At 36.3% G+C, this 19,379-nt stretch overlaps 1 protein-coding gene across 3 annotated transcripts in view; it reads left to right on the top strand.

Annotated features, from left to right (window-relative positions):
• Nucleotides 1–19,379, top strand: part of mv (lysosomal-trafficking regulator mauve) — a 329,493-nt gene that overhangs the window by 107,654 nt on the left and 202,460 nt on the right. For all 3 annotated transcript variants that reach the window (XM_089092605.1, XM_089092607.1, XM_089092608.1), the window contains exon 11: nt 8,746–8,982. In XM_089092605.1, coding sequence (XP_088948731.1) covers nt 8,746–8,982 — 237 coding nt within the window. The remainder of the gene's footprint in view (nt 1–8,745; nt 8,983–19,379) is intronic.

Below are 19,379 nucleotides of genomic sequence, written 5' to 3' on the forward strand. Positions count from 1 at the left end.
CCCAATTAATAACACTAATTTGTGCTTAAAAATTTTTCAGATTAACTGGCTTCGGTTCACGCATTGGTATTTTATTCTCTCTATTATTTTTCTTCACTTCAGAACTCAAATGCAATACAACCGGAAGATGGTCGAAGGCTGGGCTTATAAAAACAGAGTAGCACGCTTTACTTAGTATCTCCGAAGACACAAACACATTATCGATGAGCCTTTCCGAATGATCCGTGATTCTCGTTGGAATGCTCACAGTCGGGTATAAATCATTTGACATCATCAGGCTCAATCCAAATTCGGCCCGTCCATATTTAGCAAATCAAAATTAAAGTTTCCCATACATATAAACTCTTGACTAGATCTATTTACCTTTGCAGCAAGACATTTAAAATTCTTCTGCAAACTCATCAAATGATGCACTTGGTGGCTTGTAAACAACAATAAAAATAGAAGGTCGATTTTCAAACTGAATTTCTATACTGAAGGTTTCTATCTTACCTTCCTTCCAAATGTCCAAATACTTTCTAGTTTTCCCATTCAAATACTGTCGGACAATGAAAGCCAGGCTTCCACGTCGCATTGACGAGCGACTTTGAGCAATCAGTTCATAACCTGGAAAGTTAAACGACGAGAGAAGGGTATCTTGACCCAAAAATGTTTCACATAATGCCATTATATGTAAATTATTAGATCGAGAAATAAAATCAAAAATCTCATGGTAAGAAGACGTTAAATAACAATTCCATGTACATGCATGAAATCCAGACCGGTCTAACTCCTCCAAAGCTGATAACCGGCGATATTTACTAACAAGAGATGGACGAAACCTAATTTGCGACCCATCATTACCAATATCCGTTAACAAATAATCATCAACATTAAATGGATTATTTTGCAAATCACTAATTCTTCCGCGTAAACTACTACTCATATCAACTTAATTAAAAAACAAACTTTAATTCATTCCTTTTCCGCGCTCAAACGGGTGGATATTTATACTCATAAGAAAGAAAAAAACACGAAAAAATAAAGATAAAGAGCTATATATAACAGATGTATATATAACATCTTAACGGGAAAAACACTACCAAACTACTCATAAACAACAAACTAGACGCAATCTGAAAGCGAGTCAATTCGACGAGCAGCTCGCTCACCAGGAAACATTGCGAGGACCTGGCCACGATCTGACCATACAGTTTTCACGCCAAACTTGTCTCTCGCGGCACTCATAATATCGTGATGGCGCTTGGTTAGAGACTCAGACAAAAATATTTTTGAACCAGCCAATTTTGATTTACTCGCCAACTCTTTACGGGCCGTCTCATAGGTAGAAAATTTCACGAACGCTGGGGCAACTTTATCGTTTGCCGACCCTAAATTATTCAGTTTCGACCTGTAAACCATAGAAAAATCACAATCGGAGATACCGGAAAGCCCCAGATTTTGCGAGGCTGTATTCAGAATGGTCGACTTCAAGTCAACATCTGGCTGCTACTTAACACCGTAAAAAACTAGAGTTCCAAGCTGTTTTTATTTCTCTTAATCATCAATTTTCACTTCTAATTTTGCAATTCGGTTCTCTAAATTTTCAATCAGTCCTTTGACATTCTTTGCTGACATCAACAATTACTCTACCTTCGGAGTGAACTCAAGCGACACTGACGAGTATATTTCACTCACGATAGTCTCAACAGAAGTTTTCAGAGTTTGGTCGTTTCACTACTTATCTTGAACTTGCTTAGTAATCGCGCTCAAAAAGCACCTACGGTCAATCTTCTTCAGGTTTGTTAAGTATCTTTCACATTTCCCTCCTTGGACAAGATACCGTAAAATTATTCATATGTATAAGCTCGCAGACTCAATTATTAGTATTGATAAATCTTTATCCTGCTTTCAAAGAAATTGTCATCACCCATGGTCATCAATTTGTTTGCAATAGTTTGTTCGCATTAATGTAGGCTAATGTATGCATTGAAGAGTTTCTTTTCATGCATTTGAATTTTCAAGGTGTGTTTGTGTCCTTTTTTTCTTTTTGTTTTCATGAGTGATTACTTCGTCTATTGTATCCTTTTTTGAAGGGCAATAAATAAATAATAATAATAATGGGACCCCACTAGAGCAACTGCAAAAGTGATCTGAATTTAACCACTTAGTTCGATCAAAGATGTGATCTAACAATAAGATTCGGAAAATTGATGTTAGTAAAGGAGAAAAATTCATCTACTCTGCACCAATCAACAGACTTACCTGGCATCAGGACAAAGTACAACCCCTCAGTGCCCTACCAACAGATTTACAAACTCCTTCGTGTCCAACTTCGTTAGTGAATTATAACAAGTGACCCTTTCTTTGCATTTTCTTTGTGATTGTAAAAGTAGCATAATTTAGCGTTCATTTATGAGTGCTACAATAGATATTTAAATAAACGAATACGAATATGCTGTAGGAATAAATTGAGGATTTCTGTTTTTTGTTTTCTCTCGGTGTGTTTTGTCCCTATATCTTTCCCCTTCTTTAACTTTGTGTATAATTTGTAAAATATTGTTGAACCAAATTTTAACCTTGGTTTCGCCACGTATCTTCATTCAACGGGCTTACTAAGTTTCTTTGAGGGTTTGTGTATCAGTGTCTGAATATGTTATCTCCTTGTTATTTTAGTACTTTTGGAATGTATTTTCCCGCAATTCTCACTACCATGAATATTCTACACGAAATGTTGACCATTTGGTCAGTGAGATCCGACATTCAACAAGGTCAAGTTTTACTTTACGGAACATAGTTGTTTCGGGATGGAATGGTCTCCCGGATAGTATTAGAGCGGCCGATAACTTAGTTTCATTTAAGAAAAAGTTAAAGAATTTTTTTGTTGAAAAAGGAGGATAATTTTTGGAGATTGGGGGGAGGAAAAGGAAAGGGGGAGGAAGAGGGAGGGGGAGGGGGGAGGATGGTTAGAGTGTGACAATGTAAATTGTTTTCTTGACTTTTTCTTTTCCTTACCTTTTTTTTTGAAAAAATAAAAATTTATTAATAATTATTATTGTTTTTATTTATTTTTGATTAAAGGGCGGTTAGAACATACAGCCACCAACAGGATTTTTTTAATCTTAATGTTTCGATAAAATGGAACTCTAATGAATAAAATACAAATTATGAAAGAAAGATATATAGCTGAATTTAGACTAGTTATAATTAGAAGAAAGTGTTTAAACTCACCTGGAACTTTCAGGCATCGAATGTTCAGTGAAGCAGTATCTTGATCGGTCCTTTGTCGTTTTATCACCCAGCTTATTTGAACTTATAATCCACTGTTAAAACATGAACAATATAATTAAATCAATGAACGCCCAGAATATAGTCAACGCTTTTCCTTCAATATTTTAAAGATCTTTTTCAGTGCTTTCCAAATATTTTCAATATAAGCATGTTATTTAATTTAATAATTTTTTCATCTTTCCCTCAAAAATTCAAAATAATTTGTTCATTTTCAACACAACACTAGGGGGAATGGTACATTGCGATTGGCCTTACCGCCTAATGGCTGTAATTTACAAGGAAAAACAAATTAATAAAAAATACTTGTGTAGGTTTGCCAAACAGAATAAAATTAAAAATTGAATGCTGAAAACCCAGCATATTAAACATTGGAGACAAAAAATTAATTTAAAAATTGAACGAAAAGCCCAGAAAACCGAAAAATAAAAACAGTAACAGGAAGAGAGGCTCATACAACATAAGTCTTTAATTTTTTTTGTTTTCCGTTATTATATCGCCTCATCTGTGTTCTAAGGGGATACCTACTGAATTGGACCATCCAAATTAGTTAGTCATTTTAGCCCCTTTTCAGGTGGCTAAAGTTTTTCTCTTGCCAGTCAAACTGTCTTTCTTAGAATTTATTCTATTTTTTAGAATAATATGTCTAATTTTTACGAAAAAAATGTGCCCGTGTTTGCTGAAAATTGCCGATATAACCTGATATTTTTGAGGAATGACCACTATTTCAGTGCTCCAAAAGACAAAACAACTTTTATATCTTTAATCAAAGAATAATAATAATGAATAATAATCATGAGTCAAGAATAATAACAATAATGATTATTATTATTTTTAGTTAGCCCTTGTTTAGCCTTTTATTGTTATTCTTCATATCGAATGCTTTTCAAAATGAATTTGCGAAATCAAGTCCAAATTTCATTGTAATAATCGGCCAAACTTGCACAGAACTACTACTACTAACTACTAACAACTCACTGCAGCACCAAGCCGCCTGAGGCCAACACAGCTACGCACGATCCTCCTCCGCCCCAATCTATTCAAAGCCTCCCTTTTTACACCCGCCCACGAAGTTCCCATTTCTTTTAAATCTTTCTTTATGACGTCCTCCCACCCCTGACGGGGACGACCTGCTTTCCGTTTAGCCCTAGATGGTTGGCCGAAAAGAACAATCTTCGGCAATTTGTCATCCTTCATCCGCACAACGTGCCCTAACCACCTCAACCTTTCTTTCATTATAGCCCTAGAGAGCGGTATTGAACCACATTTTTCGTATAGCCTATTGTTTGAAATACGGCCAGTCAGCCGGGTAATCAGAAGAATTCTTAAGCAATTTCTCTGGAAAACATCTTGTAAATCTTCATCCGCTTTTCGAAGCGCCCTTGATTCACAGCCATGTTTGACCACTGTCATCACTGTAGCTTCTAATATTCTAATCTCGGTTCTCAGATTTATTTTCCTATTCTCCCATTGCCTTTCCTGTGCTCCTTAGAACAAAGTCGATCAAAATAATCCATATAAAGGGGGATAGAACACAGCCCTGCTTAACTCCTGATTTAATAAAAAACCAGCTGCTAACCTCATTTCCTACTTTAACCGCAGCAGTGTTATTCTCGTACATAGCACTAATCACTTTAATGTATTTGTCTGGCATACCATTAAAAAATAAGACCTTTACTAAAGCTCTTCTATCAACAGAATCAAACGCTTGCTCGTAATCTATAAAACTGAGGACCAAAGGTGTTTGAACACTCAGGCACTTCTCAAATATTAGCCTAAGAGTGGAAATTTAGTCGACACATCCTCTACCTTTTCTAAAACCGCACTGTTCTTCTCTTAAAACTTTGTCTACGGCATCTGTTAGCCTAAAAAGTATCATATTACTAAGTAACTTACTACCTACAGAGACCAGACTAATGTCTCGATAGGTACCACACTCACTTTTATCACCTTTCTTATAAAGTGGCTTAATTAAGGTTTTCCTAAAATCGTTAGGTACTTCCCTTTTTTCAAAAATCATATTCATAATCTTCAATAACTTATTTCTGACCTCAGAGCCACAATATTTAAGAAACTCATTTACCCCGCTATCAGCACCTGGAGCCTTATTATTCTTTAATCCTTTTAGTACTGTTGCTAATTCCTCCTCACAAAATAAATCTTCCTTCACATCCAAAGTATCACAAACTTTTTCCTTTTCCTCTATATTTTTTCCTGTAACTCTATCTCGGTTTAGTAAGTTCTCAAAATGTTTGACCCATATCTCTTTAGTTTTTTCCTTATCGCTAATTGCGACCCCATTCCTATCTTTAACTGGAATAAGTCCGGATTGACTACTCCCTCTCAATTTGTTAGTGTGCCAGTACAATATTTTACTATTATGCCGTCTAGCCGTATCTTCCAGATCCTCGGCAATTTTATCCATGGCCTCCACTTCACACCTCCTTAGTTCATATTTTAATGCTTTCTCCACTTTCTTTACATTTCTTTTGTTTTCTTACGATCTATCACTGAGATAATTCTTGCAAGTCCTTTCTCCTTTCTGTTAAACATAAAGCTTTTTCACTAATATTCTTAGCTGCAGTCCTAGCTTTCTACCCTAAGACAGCTTCAGCAACTTCACAAATTATTTTTCTAAAGTTATTCCAACCATCTTCCACATTATCAAATTTTAAACTCTTTAAGTTTAGTATTCAACTGTTCCTGGAAAGTTTTTCTCAAATTCTCATCCTGGAGTCTACCAACATCATAACTTTCCGGGAGGTATTTACCCTTCGGATATTTCAGTTTTAAATTAACCCTTGACACTACTAGATGGTGATTTTTACTTTTAACATCAATAACAGTACTCCTATGTGCCCTAGTATCTTGTATTGATCCTGCCAGTCTTTGGTTTACCATAACATAATCAATAAGGTTAGCTGTCTTACCATCACGTGAATACCATGTTAACTTATGAGCCATTTTATGACCAAACGCCGTATTGGTTATAACTAGATTGTTATACCTACAAAATTGCAAAAGTCTGTATCCATTACTGTTTTCTTTTCCTAAACCAAATTTACCTCGGCTGGGATACCATCTATCCCTATTTCTACCAACCTGGGCGTTAAATTCTTCCAGTAAAACATCATATTTCTACCTGGGACCCTGTCTAATTGCTCTTTTAACTGTGATTAAAATTCATCTGAGTTCCTAGTATCTCCGTCAGTTGGTTCTACAGGGGCGTATACTGCTATAACTGATACCCTGAACTTTCTAGTCACAAAATAAGCAATTAGAATTCTATCATTAATACCTTCCCATCCTAAACAAGACTTAGCAGCTTCCTTTTTCATCATGAGCCCTACTCCCTGTCTATGTACCCCATCCTTCCTTCCTGAGTAAGCAAATTCTATATCACCTAATTTCATACTTCCTACCCCTGGGATATGAGTTTCTGAAACTCCTAATAAATCCAATTCAAATCGTCTGAATTCATCAGTCAAAATGTCGATACGATAGTCATTTTTTAACGTTGTAACATTCCAAGTTCCAATTTTCATGTTCCTTAAATCATTGAAATTATTTTCGCCTCAGGAAAAGCAATGGTCCCGGATACCAGTGCAGGACGGGGATCACATATCATCTCAAGTCTACACCGAAGTGCTTAAGCCGGCTTAGAACCGGACAGCAAGAAGTCTCTGGGACCTCCATGAATGGGGGCTTTGTGCAATCCTGGGCCCATCTTGGTCACAAAATGGTTTTCAGCACTTGGCGATGCTCTTCTTTCAACAAGAGTCGAAATCCTGCACAGAAATTTTCAAGCCTATTACCTCCGACTCATTCTATATTCATGCCTACAAATATTATGCTACTACGGGGAGGCAACCCATAATAGATAAATTAGCTAGGAAGAGGTTTTTCAGCCCAAAGACGCCCATCAAAACATACCAAGCCCAGAAGAATTGTCCATTAGTCAGAATCTCGTGCGAAAACTGTGTCCTTGCACAGAACGGACACAGTTTTTCCTTTCTAGATTTATTTTTCATCTTCTTCTATAACCCCTAATGTAGATAATTTTGGAGACCACAGTGCTTTTCCATGACGATAAAATAAAAGTTCAAAATAGGAATAAAATCCTTTTTAATAGACAGTGTATTGAAATTGACAAAAATACCAGATATTTCGGTCACATAAACAGTTACTACTGATGACGGTCACTGTATATGTGACCGAAATACCTGGTATTTTTGTGAATTTCTATACACTGTCTGTAAAAAAGGATTTTATCCCTATTTTGAACTTTTATTTTAACCCCTAATGAAACTTGTCTATGAGCCTAATGGGTGGGGATTTTGTTTTAGTTTTATTTTCTGATTCGTAGGTCCAAGCCAGTTCTGTTCTAGTCCAATCTAAGTTATATTCTTCTTGAAAACGCTTTTGAATGGGAAATAACGTCCGACCGATGTGTCTCGTTTTATTAGCGTTACTTGGGTGTTAAAATATGATTATAAGATAAAGCCAAAAGAATTAACATCTGTTACTATAAACATGGAAGTTACGACATTTATAGCAGAGTAATGATTTTTAAAAGTTTTCTTTAGACGTTGAATGGAAGTCACATATTATATTGAATAAAGGCCTTAACAATTATATTTGTTTTTTATACTTCTTTAAGAGAGGCTCCGAGAGTAAAAAGACTATTTGGTTTTTCACAAATATTAGCCTATAAGTCGTGGGCTTATCGGAGTAAAGTTGACCTGAATCCTAGTTTTTTCGTCTAATGGTGGTCAGTGGAGCACTAGGCCCTCTAGTCAAAAGTGCTTAAATATCTTGAAAAGCAATTCTGCCCAGCTAAGCAAGAGTTGCTCTTTTTTCGTATAATGTAATTATTATAATTATATAACTAACTTATCAAAAGCATTGCATCTACAATATCCATTCCTATGATAAAGGACAAACTTACACGCTCGGGAAAAAGGAATACAACGTCCAAACAGACGTGGATTATATCGAATTTCTTTGTGTAATTTTTGGCTGAAGTCTTTTTGCGTGTTGATCATTGCTTTGTAGCAAAAATTATCCAAACTCACAGGAATATCAACTCTGACAAATTTCTACAAGGAACAAGACCTTTTACTAGGAATGTTTTGTGGAAGACTGTGTTTATATTTAATGGAGACTGGCGCTTAAATTATGGATAGTAATATGTATTAGGGAGCGGTCCCCATGCACTGATCAACGGTAAAAAAAAGTACATGCTTCTGAAAGAAAAGGCGATACTTTTGAAAAAGAGGCAGTCGTTTTTACGGATGGGGAGTGAAATCTATTTTCAAAAATTAGTAAAATAATGAAGCATTTCAAGTCCATAGTACTATGTGCTATTCCTTGACGAAATTACCTTTTTTAATGTCAGTGTAATAAGGGGAACACGACAATTTCACTTGAGATATATGTGCTACATGTGCTAATGAAACTACAAAAATTTAATTCTAGGCATTGTATCTGCGTGGGAATCTTCTGCTCTTCAGATTCCACTATTAAGCGACCATACATGGTCACCCAGAAATCAAGGTTTCTCAGCTGCTATTTGGTTCTACGTCAAAGTCGAAACATGTCGAGGAGATAGACGAAATTCAGAAGCCCAGCGTAATTTGGTTTTGTCTCAAACAAAGTCGAATAAAGTGGATTGGAGGGAAGCTTCAATGATATTTGGAAAAAATGGGGGTTATAGTAAGTAGTTTTTAGACCTAGATTCCGTAGCCTTGGAAGGCTGGGATGACTACAACTAAAAAAGAAAGAATTGTTAAAACCAAAATACCTAATATAAAAATTGCACAATGGAAAAAGGTAAACTTTTCGTATACCCAAGAGCAGGGGCGTCCCGAGACGGATTTCATTGGAGGGGCGATCTTCGTAAATTTTGCCGAATCGCTACCTAATTTATGCCGAATTTTTTTGCAGAAATCAAGAATTTCGCTAAATTTCGGGCAATTTTGCAAAATTTCTGCCGAAATTTTCGCCTTCGGTGAAAATTTTACAGAATGCCAAAAACGTTGGAGGGGCAGCGCACCTCTCCCTCCTCCCGACCTCGGGACGTCCCTGCCCAAGAGTACCCACAGGAGGTAGGAAGAACAGGCTATGCTCAAAGAGAAAAAAACATAACAAGTAAAATCTTTTTTCATTCAAAGTGAATATTGCAGTTGTTCCCACTGTCGTTTTGTCAATAAAGATAGCCAATTAATTAATAAAAATATATTCTTTGAACCTTCATCCCACACTCCAAACCGATTTTTTTTTTTAGGAACCTTGCATTTTCCCTCTTCCAAAAAAGAAATCCTGCATTTGCCCCTGTTGCGCATGAAGAATGCGCATGAAGAATGCGCATGAAGAATGCGCATGAAAAATGACATGTAATTTTTGATTAACGATAAGAAATTTAAAAATCTACAGAGGGGACAGAATATTAGAAAGAGAGGGTACCAAGAATTTACACCAAACTGTATTTAATGGGTGTGTGTGTGTGTGTGAGAAAAACAACTGGTGGTTCATGCCAGGTTTTTAGGAGGGAATTACTGAGAAAATAGCAAATTATTGCAATTTTTGCAAGAGAGATTTTGGTCTGCTTCCCCCTCCCTACAAACAGCTTACGCGCTTTAAGAGGTAGGTTTTTCAGCAGTTGAACCAAGAAAAAGCAGATGCAGCTATTAAAATTACAACAAGAAAGAGAAACTTAAAAAAGGTAAAAACTGTTAAAAGAGAGGGAAGTATAAACGTTGGGATTGGTCGAGGAAAGTAGGGCCAGTTATGACTGCCAGGGCATTACTTCTATGGTTGTATTACATTTTATTTTGTTTTTATGGAGTAAACAAACGTTAATAATACTATAGTTTTATATCATTACTCTGCGGTTGTTAGACGTGTAGGTAAAACCGATCGAGAATTTTAAATATCGATGTTTAAAAAATAGGATGTTATTTGGATTAAAGAATTTGGATATAGATATACATTTTTCACTTGACAACCGCATCGTTTTTTTATTCCAAAACCGAAATTCCCAATTTTTACTTCTTAAAACATCCAGCCTATCATATAAGCAAGAGATCCTCGGAACGAAAGGTCGAGGTGATTCGGTCCTGAGAGAGAGAAACGAGAGACAGAAAAGGGAGCGAGGTCTAAAATAAGATTTTAAAGCAAAGACAAACCTACCTACTCGATCGGTTTTCGTTTTAACCAATTGTTTGATATTTTATTTTATAATAAAAAAAAAAAAAACAACAAGAAAACCAGAAAAGTCCATTGTGAACAAGCGGGACAATTTACTAAAATATTACATATGGTAAATTGGTGTAACATGAATCATATATACATGTTTGCTGGGAACTCGATCGAATAGTCTATTTTGTTTTTCAGTTTTGAAGTATGGACTTTAAGGTGGGCTCTAACGTCCCCCAGATATTCATACCAAATACCATATGTAAGTGCATTGTAATTATGCTGTTATATGAGTCATTTTCATAGTATTTACAAATAAATTGTAACTAAATAACAGTTATATAAATAATTTTACTGATGTTTCCTCACTAGATACAACAAAAACATACTTGTCCCTAATCTGAACTAATTAGAAGAGGTTGTACGTTAAAAATTTTGGAATATATGTCTAGAGGACTCCTCTAAAGGCTCAAGGATGAGAATTGTCAAAGATGGTCCTTTTCAATCATCTAGGGCTAAACGAAAAAAAGTTTACCTCCCAGAATGGGGTGGCAAGAGGTCGTAAGAAAGGATTTAAAGAAAGATGGAATTTCTTGGTAGGGTGTTAAGAGAGAAGCTTTGAATAGATTGGGTTGGAGGAAGAGTATTCGTAGCTGTGTTGGCCTCAGGCGGCTTGGTGCTGCAGTGAGTTGTTAGTAGTAGTAGCAGTCGAAAGACTGTGCTACTTCTATTTATAGTGGTGATTTTCTTCAAACGGAAAAACAGTAACTAAATACTGCGTTTGTTTCAGTGTCACAGGGGTTCTAACTGCAACTTCCATAACTTTCGACTAGTTGCAACTTCAACGGATCTAATACGCAATGGAAATCTTGCTTTTCAAGCCAAGTTTTAGCTTAAACACTTGGGACAAATTAGGATATATTATGAAGATTTTTTTCTCGATGATCTTTTCTTTGCTTAATACTTTTCTTTGCTTAATAATTCTTGTAAATGTAGTTAAGGACTGCACAAAAGTAAATGGTAAGTAACCGGTAAAGTAAAAGTAAACAAAAGACAAGTAGGGTGACTGGCTTTTGAATCTACTACTATTCCGTATATTAATGTTTCTACCTAAAAGTAAATAACTAGACAGGAAATTCTTCAAATTTTTGAATAAAAAATAATGAACAAAAATAGCCTTAGGGACATACTCAAATCCAGGTGACACTACTCCTAAATATCACATTGTATGATGCACCATTTATATATGTTTTTACGAGAGTATACCAGTTGGTAAGAATACCAACTTTCACTGCGTGAGTTATGATTTGAACGCTTGGTAGGACAGTAGCCAATCGGAAGTCGAATGAAGTCTATCGTTGGCGGTAAATTGAAATAGTATTTAATTGTATTTCACCCAGTGGATTACATTATTCACCCGCAGCAAAAATATAAAGGTTATATTGTATTATCTTAGGCTATCCTGTATTTTGCAAAATTATGATTATTTGCGGAATTAACATAATTCGCTCTTATGTGTGGTATTTGGTTGTATTTATGCGGTATGTGGCATTTGGCTATCCTCCATTTTGCAGAATTATGGTTGTTTGCAGAATTAACATGATTCGCACTTGAATGTGGTTTTTCGGTACTTTTCTATTTGCTGGAAGCCACGCAAGAAGTGAAGTTTGGTTAATGCTAATGAAATAAAACAAAATACGATGAAAATATAATACTTCAGGAACAAATTTCAGCTATATATTTTCACATTGGGGGGGGGGGGTGAGGGGTATAGCATGGCATATATTAAATTACTAACCTAACCTAGGTACCTTCCTCCCCCCTAAACCCCAAAAAACTAAAGTTTAAATATTGTAAAAGCAGTGAGAAACCACTGTTTGCAATCAAATTCTCCGTTGAAACAACCTGTTTGACTAGCTTCTTTTATCATCTATCTTGCGTGGCTTCCAGCTAATAGAACAGTACCGTTTTTTCGTTGTACTAATATTTGCAATCTTAGACATTATTGGTGGTTCTAATAAGCTGAGAACAGGTATTCTGCTTTAGTGGATAAGTAACCTAACTTCCCCAAATATACTTTTAGAAAAGTAATAAAATGTTCAATTGCATCCTTTAATTGAGAATTATTGGTAACTTAGCTATCTAATAAGAATTAGCAATGGGAAACTTATAGAATAACTGAATAAACTTATAGAACAAACCTATAATTAATAAGTAAGATAAGCCCTGTTGTCATAGAAGCCAATTATTTTAAGCCAGTTGCCGAGGGAACCAAATCAATGGGAAGCATCAAACCCCAAATCTGGTCATAGTAAAGGCTCACTAAGAAGACTCAAGGAACAAAATATCGCCGAAAGAAAAAGAAATAAGCGATGCGGTAAGCATACAAGAAAAGAACTTATGAAAAATAAAAAGGCTTCCAACTGTTTCTGCACTCTATGTGCAAAAGAACTTTTAAGAGTGCGAGCTGAAACTTACAAACAAAAACTTCTGTTTTAGGAAGGCTTGGAAGAGATGCAATCAAGTCTCTCTCCTGGACATTGTATAGAAAGATTCTCTCCATTTTTGTAACATTCTCATGTGTTGTGAAATACCAAAATGAGGCCTATTCAGCGAGACTGGTCCATTGGCAACATTTTTTAGATGTTTCAAGCTGTTTAGTGCATTGCTGTAGTTTTATGCACTTTCCATTTTTGAGAGATTATTTTCCTTAGGAGGCAGTATGTTGTTTCTGCCCACGGTCACTTGCAGTAGGCTGCACAAGGTTTCCTATTGTCGCTCGTAACCCTAATTTACTCTTGTCTTACCGTATTTCCATCAGAAATGCAAACACGATGATTCTGAGCAAAAAAGAAAAGTATCACTGAGGGAAATAATATGACGAAGTGAATTAGCTCTCGATCGGATGGCCTTGTGAAACATTGAAGTTTTGTGGAAAAGTGTGTGAAAATAGAAAAACTTAAAGCTACTACTAAAAAAAGTATTCAATGAGAAGAATGGGAGCTTGTAAACGAATGGCCAAAACCGTCATTTTATAGTGTATAAGTTACCGTGAATGTCTGAAATTGGTAAACGTCGACATTCACCCGTGAATGTCCGTAATACCTTTCTTTCTCCTTGAATTTAGTCAGCGTTGCCAGTCAAGTTTTTCAGTTTTATACGAGGTTTGACGCTGACAAGTTCGGTTAGGTTGTGTAGGTTTTTAACCCATTTCTGAGGTTTGTAACCTAGTTTATCCTAGCCCAACCTAACCTGACCTAACCCTACCTAACCTAACTTTAACTTTTACCATTAAAGCTTGCTTAAGACTGAAAAAGCTGATTCACAAAGTTAATCGAACCCAAACAGAGAAAAAAGAATTTCAGACATTTACCAGTGAATGTCGACATTAACCAGATTTCGGGCATCCACAGTAACACATATAATTGCATATTCAGAGGGTATACAATCGTATACCCTTCAGTGGCTATTCAGTCTCTTACCTGTTAAAAGCTATTTGTGTTGAAAAAGGATTATATTCGGAATCAATTAGAGACTAAATGTATATTGTCATTCGGCATCTGACCGGTGTACAATAGTTCAATTTTAAGCCGGATTAATTTTGGAATATGTTATAACACTGAGAGTGCAAACATATATGGACTTTAAAGCTGTTTTTAATGATTGCATATGAAATCTTGATGGACTTTTTTTTTACCTGGATAATGGATTAATTACGGCTATGTTTTGAACCAAGACTGTTTTGGGCTGAGCTAAGCAAAGTGATAATGTTTTTGCATTCAGCTATTCTTAATTTTATCCAATCAAACATTCGATCGGGTATTGATGATGAAGTTATTATTAGTCATGCAGTGGAATTATTTCCTGAAAATATTCACAAAGATGCTAAAGTTGATTTATGGGCAGAAATATACCCTAGTAGCAAGACAGCACCAAGGAGACAAGGTGATAATGCCTCCGCTCGTCTTGTGAAAGATATGATTGATTTGCTTCGGAAGTGCGAAAATGAGGAGCTGTCAGTGCCAACGTATGTAATTATTTCACAAACCGAAGTGCATGTAATTCCTGCTGTTATTTGTTATAAACTTACATCCGAAATTTGTGCTCTGGATAGTACCCTCAACTTCATCAAAGAAAAGGTAACAGCTTATGATTTAATTTTCCGTCACTTCCCATTCCTTATGCTAGTCCTCATATTGAAAGCACTGCCACCGTTATCATTTCGAAAGTGCCTACTAAACTTGACGACCCTTCAAAACGGGCTCATGCTATTAATAAAATCCCTGGCCTGAAGCTATTCACAGCATAAAGCCTTCTGGCGATAAACTGCTTGTTCAGATTAGTCAATCTGCAGCAAAGATTTTCAGCGATGCGGTTCCAACCGTATTGAATAGCTGTGACGTCATGATTCAAGAAAAGAAATTTCATGGCATTGTTAAAGGGGTGCCCGCTAATTATGAGGTGATAAATTTTAAGAAATGTGAAGGTGTCATCGACGCTGAACGTTTGGGAAAATCTCTGGCTGTGAAAATTACCTTTGCTGATGCTGTAGCCCAGAGTAATAGTCTACGACTCGGGCTCAAGGTGGGCTATGAATCATTCCGGGTTTTTGAATTCCTGCGGCCGCCCCGTTGCTGTCATAATTGTCAATCTCCCAACCACATGAAAACCAAATGCGATAGGTCAACAAAATGCAGCCGCTGTGCCGGCTCTCATGTATCATCCCGTGATTCCCGTTGTGTTTTTGATCCAAAATGCGCTAATTGTGAGGGTAATCATGTACCGTATAGCCTAAAATGTCGTATTCTGCGTGATGTCTTCAGCAAATGTGTGATTCGGAAATGACTGTCGAATTGTCCGTCTCAATCTGCTCTTTTAATATCAATGGCACGAAAGATAAAGATGGCTCATTAAATAAAAAAATGAATGATTTTGACATTTTGTTCTTGCAAGAACATTTACTTCCCGCCATCTCCGTTAACTCTCAACGAAGAAGTAGCCACCATATTATCTTTACCACCAATGCCTGAAAAACAAAAGGCCGACCTTTCGGGGGCCTTGCATGTGTTATCAAACGATTGGCTACTCCTTTGTCACCTATCTTATTTCATTCCTCTGATAATATTATGGCAATACGACTTGGTCACCTTGTATTTATAAATGTATATCTTCCCTGCGATCAGAAACGTCTAGCTTCACTAACCAAGTTTTCTAATGCCTGCTTATCCCGCAAAACTCTGTTATGCAATATTGAAAAGCATGGGTATCGTTGGGTAATGGTAGGTGACTTCAATTGTGATGTTCATATCTCCTCTACTCGTGTCAACCTAGTTTTAGATTCGTTGCCTATTGGTTACCGCATAGTACCCAAAGCTCTTAATTACAGTTATATTCATAATAGTGGTACTGTGACCAATATTGATCATTGTATTTGCTCTGCCGATGTTCCCTGTTCTGTCGTTAATGTTGACGAAGACGAACGTGAATTCGACCACCTTCCCCTTTCCCTTACTGTGACATTAACCGCTGATCCATCTAATCATCCTTGTGCTGCTAACAGAAAATGGTGTATGAAACGAGAGTGGAGCAAAGCCAATTGGCCCTAACAGCTCTCTTGTCCTGCGTCAATATGCTTTTTAATCTATAGTGCCCGACCGGTTTTTTTTGCCACAAGCCAGAGTATAGCTGAATTTTTTTTACCTTCACTTAGTTATGTGCATGAAACAAGCTGAGGATGTAGCTGTCCCCCTTGTTCGGGTTAAACTCAAAACTGGGAGACCAATTTGGAAAGAAGACCCGGATCTTAAAGCCGTCAAAAATCGTGCTAAACTCTGTCTTCGCATCTGGATTGCGTGTAGGCGGCCCTTGCGAGGCCAAGTGTTTGATATAAAGAGTAAGACAAAAGCGGAGTTTAAACGGTATTTTCGTTTGGTTCGATATAATGGTGCTGAGTTCCCTAAAAGTGCAGTAAAATGGAAAGAAGTCATATAAACGTCTAAATTTGATTCATTGGGGACCAGTGATGTTATCCCAGATTAGTCTTGGCTTGGGCATTATAAAAATATTTTTTGTAAGATTGAGTATAGAGTTCATTATCATTTTCAGTGCTTAATTTCTAAATTTTTGCCACCTAAAATTTTGCAACGTCATGTTATTCCTGTCTCAACTAGAAGTATTGTTAATTGTATGATTAAGATTATGTCTAAATCGATTGATCTTGATTGGATTAGCACTTATTATGTACATAGTGATCAGGCGGCATTAGTCACTCAGCTCCTGACACTTTTCTTCTTCTGTTTATGTTAGTTTTTGGTGCCTGGTTACATCCGTCGGGGATGGGTAACTTTGATTCATAAACTTCAAAAAGACTCTTTTGGTTGCAGTACGTATAGGCCCATCACTGTTGCTTGCAATATTGTAAGGTTTTTGAATATGTTCTGCTCCCATATATTATTGAACGAACTGCGAAAGACTCAAACCAATTTGGATTTCAACCTCGTATTGGGTGTCAGCATGCGCATAAGGTTTTAGCTTCAACTCTTTATGATGTCCAGTCTAAAGGTTATGAATTACATATTTGCGCTTTGGTTTTATCTAAAGCCTTCGATAGTATTCGCCATGCACAAATGTGGCACTCTTTGTCAGAGTTTGAAGTGAATCCTTCTGTCATACATGTACTTAAATTTTGGTATAGTAATTCGTTTCTTCGTTTAAAATCTGGTACAGGGTACTGCAGTAATATACCAGTTCAATCTGGAGTACGACAGGGTGGGGTGCTATCACCTTATCTATTTAATGCTTGCATTCAAAATGTATTATTAGGAATCAAGCCTTCGTATTTTTATAATTTATCTGATGTGTCTTATATTGCGTATGCGGACGACCTGCTAGTTTTAAGCCGAACCAAGTCTATTTTGGCATTATCGGTGCAACGTATTTCTAGGATGTTTCGGGATGTTGGTCTGTTTTTGAATGTTGATAAATGTGAACATTTAGTTTTCAATCCCAAATCATCAGCTCATAATTTGTTCTGTGGATCCTCAGTAATTCGCAATGTTACGAGTTTACGGTGGTTAGGAATTAGTATTTGTTCTACACTCACTTTTTTGCGACTTCAAGTTCTGAGAGATGTTAAAGAAAAGTTGAAGATCGGATATGCAAAAATTGTACCTAACCGTGCAAAATATTCACGCCGAGCTTTAGCTAAAATGTATTCCACATATTGTGACCATTCTTTCTTGTTTTAAGTGGAATGTATTCGTTATTGAATAAGAATCCTTTGCGCCAGATCCGTATCGCTTATTTTAGATATTGCAAATTTTCATTGTACCTTCCCACTTCATATCGTAATACACGTATTTTTGAAAAGTATGGTGCTACCGACATTATCCAATCGTTTGAATTGCTTAATAATAATTTGACAAGAAATGCCTTTGTCCCAAGGTCCAAACCATATTACTAACCGTGTGTTTTTGTCAGTGATTACGGTTTAAGTTGTCTCTATTTCTGTGTATTTGATTGATTTTTTTTTCCTTTTTAGTGTGCTTTACTCCGCTTGTTTTGTATAAAAGTGGGTTATAAATAAATTACTATTATTATTATTATATTGCCTATAGATAGATACTTCCCATTTATCTAACAACCTCATATATTCTGAAATACCAAAAGTCAAACATTTTCAAAGAGACATGACTATCGACAATTTCTCGGAAATTACAACCCCCTAAGGTTTTATACCCTTTCCTTTTTTGAAAGATTACATCATTATATCCTTACAAGACATAACATTGTTCCTACCCGTAATCATTTGCTTTAGGATGCAAAATATCCTATTGTCTTTCGTAATCAGGGTTGCCAACTGGTGAGGGAAAAAAAAACACTAGATTTTCGTGATTTGTTGGCTGATTTAGTGATTTTCTTCTATAGTTTAGAGATTATGTGCTGGTTTAATAATTTTTTTGTTTAGGCAATATAAAAGATCACTAGAAATAGTGATAAATCACTAGGGTGGCAATCCTGCTCGTAACCTTGATCTGCTCGTATTTTACGATGTTTCCAGAAAAAAAGTGAGTAGGACTATTCTGAATAACAATGAAAAGAGATATTGGACGAACGGACTTTCTTTTTGCTGCTGATCCTGTAGAGTTGAAACAAAGAATTAAGGTTGATGTTGTGATGATGTGAGTTAGCTCTTAAATGATTGGCCTAGCCAAAAAATGTAAAATGTATTTTCTTTGAAAAGTCTGTCAAATCAGTAAGATTTAAAGCTACTGCAAAAGACAGTATCCAATGAAAAGAACAGCAGCTTTTGAACGAAAAGCCAAAATAATGTAAATTGAAAGGGCTAAGGCAGGTCATTTGTCAATATTGTTTGTTGTGGCTATCAGGATGCAGAGAACTGACATTAGGATCAGGTTGGAGACCTGATACTGACTAAGGAAGAATTTTAACAGAACAAGGTAATTTTTGAGGCCTATTTGACAGGCTTCAAATTGAATATTTTAGTCAGCACTTGAGGATATTGCTGCACTTTTAGTCGACTGTGACTTTAATTAAGTCCTAAGCAATAAACTTTCTCACAGCTTGTCGGTTCAGACCAGTAGCTGCTTAAATTTATCCAGAAAAAGAATGCTCATTTATATTTGTTGTCGAGCTTGACTTATGGCTCTAAAAATTGAAGCTCGAAAGACGGTAACAGCACGAAGGCGTATCAGTGGTGAGATTCAACAGTACATAGACATCCTGGTCTTCTATCTGGCGCTGTACTTTTCTCCCTCCCCCCTCTCTGGGCAACATTCTAAAACAATTTTAAGATCCTATGATAAAAAGTAGCTCTGGAGGTATTGTTTTGCTTGTTCGTTTTTGCTTGCGAAGGAGATGAGATCACTGTACTATAACCTGCTTTTTTTAAAGTA

This window comes from Artemia sp. Qi Xiang Cuo, chromosome 7, assembly GCF_049724085.1.
Source record: "Artemia sp. Qi Xiang Cuo chromosome 7, ASM4972408v1, whole genome shotgun sequence".
In the NCBI taxonomy this organism is placed as follows: domain Eukaryota; kingdom Metazoa; phylum Arthropoda; class Branchiopoda; order Anostraca; family Artemiidae; genus Artemia; species Artemia sp. Qi Xiang Cuo.